The following is an 8,713-nucleotide window of genomic DNA, read 5'->3' on the forward strand; positions in this document are numbered from 1 at the left end:
TTTTTTTAATTAAAAAGAAAAACTGAACTTTATCACAATGAAAATTGTTTATGTATCAAAGGAAATAGACAAATAACAGAATGGCAGGAGACGTTTGCAAATCAGGTATCTGACAAGGGAATTTGTTTCCAGAAAACAGAAAGAACTTTTACAACTAGGCAATAAAGAGTCAAACTATCCAATTTTAAAATGGGCAAGAAGATATATGAATATTTTCACCAAAAATAAATAAATAAACAAATGAGAGTGAGGGTACTGAGAGATTGGAACCCTCATTTGCTGCTGGTGGGTCTCTAAATACGCACAATCATTGTGGAAAACAATATGGCACTGCCTCAAACAACTGGACTAGAAATTCCATGCGATCCAGTAATACCTCTGCTGGGTGTGCCCTAAAGAAGAGCCATAGCGCAGACATATATATGTACTCCCATGCTCCTCACAGCACTGTCCTCACCAGCAGGAAGTTAGAAACAGCCCAGATGCCCACCGGTAGACGAACGGTTAAAGAAATGGTACACAAGCACAATGGAATACTATGCATCCCTAAAAAATAGTGATGAAACCACAAAACCCCTCTGACATGGATGCCCTTGGAGAAGATTATGCTGAGCGAAGGAAGTCAGATCACAAAAGGACACATGTTGTACAGGACCACCACTCACTTCCATCCAGTCAAGTCCGACCCACAGGCACAGAGTGGTCATCGGATAAGAAATGTTTGTAGAGTGACAGCGAAGAACACACACACATGCCTCCTCCTGGATGGGCGGGAACTAGCTCTGGAGATGGCATGTATTCACATCCAGACTTCACCATGTACTAAATGTGTAACGGTGGGCAACTTATTCTACTATAAGTAACTGTGCCTGTTTCCTCATCTAAACCTGCAGATCCTTGCACCTGACGCATGAAGGAATATATGTAATCATCAGAAGTCATATACATATTGAGTACTAAAATAGTAGTTAGCACTTATTTATACCGCTAAAGAACAATCAAACCAGATCCAATTTCCTGGCAGCCTTGTCAACACCGGGGGAGAAAAGGACTTCAGTTGCCCACCCAGGCAAAGCCCCACCTCTCTCTCATTGCTGAGTGGAGACTGACTCATAGAGACAGAATAGATCAGAGCAGAACCGACCCCCAGGAGTTTCTAAGACTATAACTCCTTTTTATTTATTTTTTGGCCAGCAGGCCAGTGAGCAAAAGAACAGAGCAGGTTTAGAAGTATAAGTAACCTTTTATAGGAAGGAAAAAAATCCCCTTGCCATCGACTCATTCTGCACTCAGAGTAATCCTACAGGACAGAGCACCGCTACACCTGGGAGTTATTTTCCAGGGTTATGCGTCTTCCGGAAGCAGACTGCCTTATCTTTCTCCTGTGGAGTGGCTAGTGGGTTCAAACTGCTGACCTTTCAGTGAGCAGCAGAGCACAGAGCCAGAGCCACCAGGGTTCCTTCCAACATGAGAGGAGGGTCTACAGTACTCTGCGGGACCAGTCAAGTAAAGACCCTATCCAAAAGGCAGCGTGAATCACTGACGTGATGTGACCAGGATGGTTTCAACTGTCTTTAAAAACTACTTTGTCGAAGGTAAACAAGCAGTCAAGTAGCTCAGAAGCAACAAAGCCCACATGGAAGTAGCACACCAGCCTGCATGATCATGAGGTGTTGAAGGGATCAGGTATCTGGCACCAAAGAACAAAAAATCCTATCACTGTGAATGGGGGGAATGTGGAGTGGGGAGCCAAAGTCCATCTGTAGGCAATTGGACATTCCCTTACAGAAGGGTCACAGGGAGGAGACGAGCTAGTCAGGGTGCAGTGTAGCAACTATGAAACATACAACTTTCCTCCAGTTCCTAAATGCTTCCTCCCCACCCATGATCATGATTTCGGGACCATGATCCCAATTCTACCTTAAAAATCTGGCTAGACCAGAGGAGGTACACCGGTACAGATAGGAACTGGAAACAAGGGAATCCAGGGCGGATGAGCCCTTTAGGACCAATGGTGAGAGTAGTGATACCAGGAGGGTGGAGGGAGGGTGGGGTGGAAAGGGGGAACCAATTACAGGGATCTACATATGACCTCCTCCCTGGGGGACAGACAACAGAAAAGTGGGTGAAGGGAGATGTCGGACAGTGTAAGGTAAGATAAGAAAATAATTTATAAATTATCAAGGGTTCATGGTGGGGGGAGTGGGGAGGAAGGAGGAAAAATGAGGAGTTGATGCCAAGGGCTTAAGTGGAGAGCAAATGTTTTGAGAATGATGAGGGCAACAAATGTACAAATGTGCTTGACACAATGGATGGATCTATGGATTGTGATAAGAGTTGTATGAGACCCAAGAAAGGCGGTTGGAGTTGCTTGCTCACAGGACTGTCGACCAGCCGAGGTTAAAATGGTTAAAAAGTATACTGATACATTCCTATAATGGCCACTGCTCAGTCACCCCACCAAATCACAAAAGCAAACAAATTTTCCATCCCAAATCACTAATGAGCATGAGTCTTTGATAATGGTGAAGAAACTTTTTGCTACTTCTGTTTCCAGTATAACATATGTAAGGGGCCTATTTCCAGAGAGTTCTTATGGAGAATGCCATTTAGATGACCTCAATTTAAAAATCCTCTGAGAAGATAAAAAATGCCCCGGGTCACTGCATTTTATCAAATGGATCCAAGGTTGTTTTGATGCGCTGGAAAAGAAATATGTAAGAATGTTATAAAATGTGTACACCAGGAAAAACAAAGTTGTATGAGAACCCAATAAAACAATTTAAAAAAATTCTTTGTCATCTCACAGAGCTATTTGGGAATTGTTCATATAACATTTTTAGAAAAACAAAGTTACCAGGATTTTTCAGTGGTTGATTTTTTTAAAGAAGTAGACCTACAGGCCTTTCATCAAGGTGCCTCTGGGTGGACTCAAACAGCCAACCTTCTGGTTATCAAGGGAGCACATTAGTCACCTGCGTCACCCAGGGAATAAGTGCTTATTTTCTGAGATGACTTGTTACTAAAGACTCCAAGTCCATTTCAATGTTACTTTTCCTTTAAAAAAAAAAAAAGCCGAAAAACACGCTTCCACCCTCTTCTCCCTTTCTCAGTGTCTCTGCCATCCTGAGCGTGGTGTTGCTCCGACTTCACCATGTCATCTCATAAGACTTTTAGGATCAAGAGATTCCTGGCCAAGAAACAGAAACAGAATCGGCCCATTCCCCAATGGATTCGAATGAAAACCGGTAATAAAATCAGGTACAACTCCAAGAGAAGACATTGGAGAAGAACCAAGCTGGGTCTGTAAGGAGCCCCCTGAGGGAGGCACGCATGACCGCATTTCCCCACTCTCAAATCATGTTGTATTGCATTAAGACTTTTGTCCCCATCTGATCAAATGATCTTTTATTGGCAAATCTGATTTATTCCTTGTTTTTTTTTTTTTGCTTCCTCATCAAGTCTAACAATAAATAATGTAAGGCTGTTGGTTTGAAAAAAAAAAAAAAAGCCTTCCAACAGCTTTATTGGCATATCATTCACATATCATACAATTTAGTAATTCAATCACTTTAACACTTGACCAGAGCAGAAAGCCAGGCTTTCTGCCTAGAGGCAGCTGGTAGTTTTGAACTGCTGACCTTGTGGTTTGCAATGCAACCCCTGTGCCTCCAGGGATCATAAAGGGGGCCCAAAGGGAGGCTTCATTAGACAGAGATTCCATAATCTGCTAATAATTCACTTCTCTAAAATTCTATACAAGCAGAAACTATTTACATCAATTTATGAATTGAAGTGACTCAAAAGTGAAGTTCAGCTCACTTCATGGGGTGAAGCGCCCTTGTAGTGTTCAAAACCACCAGCCGCTTGGAGGGAGAAAGAGAGGCTTTTCCACTCCTTTAAAAATATACAATCTTGGAAGCCCACAATGGGCAGTTCCACATGCCCTATAGGGTGGCTATGAGTTGAAATTGAGGGTTTTGTTTTGGTTTAGTTTTAGTTCAGAAGGGTGGGCCATCAGCTACCTTGTAAAAGAAGTTAGAATTGAATTTTAGAATAGGTTGGAAGTCAAAATAGTGACTCCACTACTTATTAGTTGGGTGAAAGTAAGTAAGCTATTTAACCTGTGAGTTCGGCTACCACAAACGTTAATCGTGGATAACAATAACTTCCATATAATGTGAATCTTGAGATTTAAATGGCAGTGGCATGGAAAACTCCGACCAGCATCAAGTTGTAACAGAGGAGCCTTGTTGGCACAGTCGTTATGTGTTGGACTAAGTCCGCGGTTCCAAAACACGTCAGCTGCAGCGAGAGAGCCCACAGGGGCCAGTCTAGCCTCTCCTAGAGGGTTGCTATGAGTCGGAATCGATTCGAGGGCGGTGAGTTTTGGTTTGGAAGCGATGTGATACGTTAATTTACCCAACTATCTCCCTCACGCACTCGAGGGCTGATTTGCATATAGAAGAAATCCGCATTCAAGGCTGACAATATTTTGAACTACGGACTATCTTCCGGCCAAGTCGTAGCGACAGCTAACTGGGTTTTGTCCAAAACCCCTCTGGAAAGTCTCTGGGGCTCTCTATTAAGTCGCAGCCTGTGAGCCAGCGTTCGCAGCTCTCCGAGGAGGGTCCCTCTAGGGCCCTGCGGACCCAGCGACCGCGGGGGCGCGTGAAGTCGGACCTCCGGCCTTAAGAGCAGAGCGTCCCGCGCGCGCGCGCCGCGCCGATGTTGGGCCGCGGAGGGACCCACACCGGGCTCTCTGCACCGGAAATGCCGCGGGGGCTCCCCGCAGGACACGGCCCCGGAGCCGACCCCACAGCGGCACGGGACCCCGCCCCGTGGCTCCCTGAAGCCGGCCCCCTGCACCACTACCTGCTGCTCCAGAGCCCCACGGGCGCCGCCATCTTTCCCGGACGGGCTGCGTTTCCGCCGCCGCCGGGTTTCAGCTTCCGTCCGGCCGCCGGCCCCGCCTTTCCCTGGGTTGGCCACGCCCACTGCCGCCTTCCTTAAAGGACCAGAGGGCGGGAGCGCGAAACCGCCTTGTGCCTTTGCCTCACCACGCAAGGTCCACGTCGACACCCAAGACCCCCATCCTTTGATGCACAGCGGAGACAGGCCCCTCTGCACACAACGTAATGCACTCGCTGAAGCCATCCGTGAAGAAGTCCTCACAATCTGGCCTTTACTCGGTCAGTTTTAGCTACTAAGATTTGGCTAACCTTGGGCCCCCAAGTACTTCAGGACGGGCTAGAATTTAAGAGCGAAGTTGTGTGTGTGTGTGTGTGAGAGAGAGAGAGATGGGAGCAGAAAATGTCGGGAAAATAGTAGTAGAAACTTGGTATTTGCAACTTCGCTCTTAAATTCACACACACACAACTTCGCTCTTAAATTCTAGCCCCGTCTCACACACACACACACACACACACACACACACACACACACTCACTCACTTCCAAAAGCCAAACTCACAACTCTTAGCAACCCTAGAGGACAGACATCTCTTTCTTGGGGGACGGTCATTCCTAGATGAAATTTTGAAGAGGAGACATTTTCTTCCACATGTCTGCTTGCCCTTTCAGAAACCTCAACTTTCATGCTGTCTGCCTACTTCCTAAATGTGCTTTTGGAAAACATTCTGACCCTCATGTGAGTCACTCTGTGACCATAAGTGAACGTGTGTGTCTCTTCTGGGAGTTCATGCTTCTCCTTCATCTTCACCTGGGGACAGAATGACATTGCTATTACTTTAGGAATTTCCATCAGAGGGCATTTGGTAGGTATGGAAACAATCCCCTCCTGCCCTTAGAATCACATCTATTGACAGTTTTCCCAGAAGCCCCCAGGGCAGAGATTCTTCCCTTGCTCTAAGGTGCTGCGAAGCATCATGTTTCTTAAGTGGCACTTGCACATGCTCCACCTCCTGAGTTCATAGCTGGGAAAGAACAGATCCTTGCTCATGGGACCAATGAGAATGCGATGACTACAGCTCACTCTCCTGACAGGCCTCTTGGTTCACTGTCTCATGGTCTCTGAGAGAGGGTTGCCAAATACCCAACTGCCATCAAATCGACATTGGTGGCTCCCCCCAGCACTCCATGTGCTCCGTGGGGCTTCCAATGGCGACCTTTTGCAAGTAGGTCACCAGGCTCTTCTCTTTCCAAGGCTTCTCCAGATGAACTTGAATCTCCAATGTTTTGATGATCAGCTGAGTGTCTTCACTATTTTTGCCACCCAGGGGCTCAGAAAGAGATGCAGGCGATCCTACAATGAAAAAGCTGCAACAGTTGCTTCCTGAGACTGTTGGAAGTGGACAGACGAGAGTCCTGTGACTGGTGGGCGGTGGCTCTTACTTCCAAGTCTCTCTTGGTCATGTCCAGATCTTGGCTTCCTTGGACAATCCTGGGTCCCAAAAGGCAAATCTGAGGGCAGATATCTCTTTCACCAGATGAAGGAAGTGCCAGAGCCCAACGTAGCCTGTCTGCAATAAGGGGCTGGTGCTCCTTCCTCTCACCTGTTTGCCTCCAAACCTGAGGTCCCGTCTCACTCCCCTGGATAGACCAGTGCTGGCTATGGTTCCGCTAGGAAGACAGGAACTCCTAGGACAGCTGCTCCACATTAGACCAAATACATTTCCTGCTGATTTGATTAGTTTCCTACCAAGCAATGCATTTATGAAAAGAGGGAGCTTTTGCAGGTCTGTATTTGCACAGGGAGCCAACTTCCTCCAGAGTCTCTCTCTTTCACACACACACACACACACACACACACACACACACACACACTTTCATCCACCCACAAAACCTCAGTCACATTTAGAGTTTGCACAAATGCACACCCTCCCTCATAATTCACAATGCTCCCCCTCTCACCCACCTACACACCTCTTCCATAAAATTGCACCTGCTCCCATACCCATAGAAGCACATTCCTATACTGTACCCAGAGAGAGAAAGATGGGTGGTATAGCCAGTGAGGAGGGTAGGTGGTGAGAGTATGGCAAACACTCTGCAGGAGCTGGGAATGAAACAACAGGACCCGCCAGTGAAGACCCAGAACCCACAGTCCCCCCACGCTCCAGGTTGAGGTCTTAAGAGTTGAGTGGAGTCTGAAGCAAGGGTGGAGGGGACTCCCTGAGGTGTGATGCTCTAGGGGGGAGGGGACAGAGTGTCTCAGCCCTGAAGCTAGGGAGAGTGAGGGTGGCTGGGTGAGTGGGTGGGTGGGGGCGTATCCAGGATGTGAGTGGAGACTGTGGTGGTGCCCATAACATACCCAATTAGTCTAGTTTGGATGGTGGCAAGGGTTCATCCTTGGTCTGAGACTCCTTTTCTGAGCTCAGGAAACCATGCGGAGGGATTGACAGGAGAAAGGAAGTTGAAGGAGGATTTTTTCTAGTGTCAGCCAGTAGCCAAGAGGAGGAGCCTCACTCGCCCTGGAATCTCAGAGTCCTCTCCGGAAGAGGAGAGGAGGGGAGGGGAGGTGGTGTGGCAGAGAGGGCCTTGAGAAGCGACCATCGGCCAAACACAGGGCTGCAGCAGCCACGTTGCCGCAGTAACTGAAGCTCCAGCAACTTTGACCTCAGCCCCAGACTGTTGTCCTGTTCCAGCGCAGTTCAAACTCAGATACTGTGCGTACGGTGCAGTGCCCAAGACAATTGGCGGAACAAGCCGCTAAAGGTCCCTGCCATTCTACTCCGACGGTACTTCTAGGGACCTTCCTCCTGCTGCCGCCTGGGGGCGCCCCCAGCTGAGTCTAAGGCTGCCACCAGCACTGCTGTTATCATTAGTATAATTAATAAACAAGCACTGATGGGGCCAAGAGGAGGATGAGGCAGGCCCCTGCTGCACAGAAGGAGAATCCCTGGAAAGATCCAACGAGGCTGTAGCAACAAGGGACTGAGGGGCTAGTCATCCTTCCTCGCCCTGGTGGGGTGGGCTTCAGGGGCATAGGTACAGACAGGCAAAGGCAAGAGGAAGGAAGCCCTGGATAGGCTGGGCTTGGAACCCGCTCTGCATCTGCCTGACAGGATGTCCGTGGGCAGAGCCACCCCTGTGATTACTAGTTGCAGGGCAGGCCAAGCTCCAAGCGAGGCACGTATTCATTCATTTCACACGCATCTGCCTATGTGTTTACGGAGTTCCCATTGTTCGCAAAGTGACCTACTGACAATGGCTACTATTGTATTGAACATCGTGAGGATATACCCAGCTGTCTATAGCATGTCCTGGGGGAGTGGGGGCAGCCACAGGGGCTCGATTAGGACGACTGGTAGATTCTCAAAAGATCCAGCCTGCGTCGTGTAAAGGGGGCTAATTCGATAAAACTTAGGGATTATGAAAGGTCTTGGAAATTTCAGGGCTTAAGTAGGCCCAAGTTGGAGAAAAGGGTGGCGAGGCTATTGGGGAAAGGGAGGAGGATATTGGAGATGAAGGGGTAGGGGATGGAGCACAAATCAGGGGACCTGGGGCGAGAGGTTCCCTAAAGAGACTGGAAAGGGCACTGAGAGGACCCTGTGTGTGTGTGTGTGGGGCGGGGGGGGGTCCCCAACCATCAACTGCTGCGCCTCTGGGGGCTGGCGGTGCCCTGTCTGCCAGGGGCCGGCTCTGGAGTCTGGGATTCCAGTGTGGCTCGAAGCTGGGGTGCGGTGAAGGCATCCGGCAGGGCTTTAAGGGCCGAGGGTGCAGGGCTGGGTCGGAGGGCAGCCGGGCCACAG

At 48.6% G+C, this 8,713-nt stretch overlaps 2 protein-coding genes across 2 annotated transcripts in view; one reads left to right on the top strand and one right to left on the bottom strand.

The window, feature by feature from the left end:
- The window catches only part of RPAP1 (RNA polymerase II associated protein 1), a 21,950-nt gene extending 16,999 nt beyond the window's left edge, over window positions 1-4,951 (bottom strand). The window contains exon 1 of the mRNA XM_045287904.1: window positions 4,876-4,951. The gene's annotated coding sequence lies outside the window, so the exon portion shown is untranslated. The remainder of the gene's footprint in view (window positions 1-4,875) is intronic.
- TYRO3 (TYRO3 protein tyrosine kinase) overlaps window positions 4,774-8,713 on the top strand; it is a 22,507-nt gene continuing 18,567 nt past the window's right edge. Inside the window, exon 1 of the mRNA XM_004712725.3 lies at window positions 4,774-4,983. Within this exon, the coding sequence (XP_004712782.2) occupies window positions 4,774-4,983 (210 nt within the window). The remainder of the gene's footprint in view (window positions 4,984-8,713) is intronic.

This window comes from Echinops telfairi, unplaced genomic scaffold (genome assembly GCF_000313985.2).
Source record: "Echinops telfairi isolate 266 unplaced genomic scaffold, ASM31398v2 ScPeMD7_18;HRSCAF=68, whole genome shotgun sequence".
NCBI classification, from domain to species: Eukaryota; Metazoa; Chordata; class Mammalia; order Afrosoricida; family Tenrecidae; genus Echinops; species Echinops telfairi.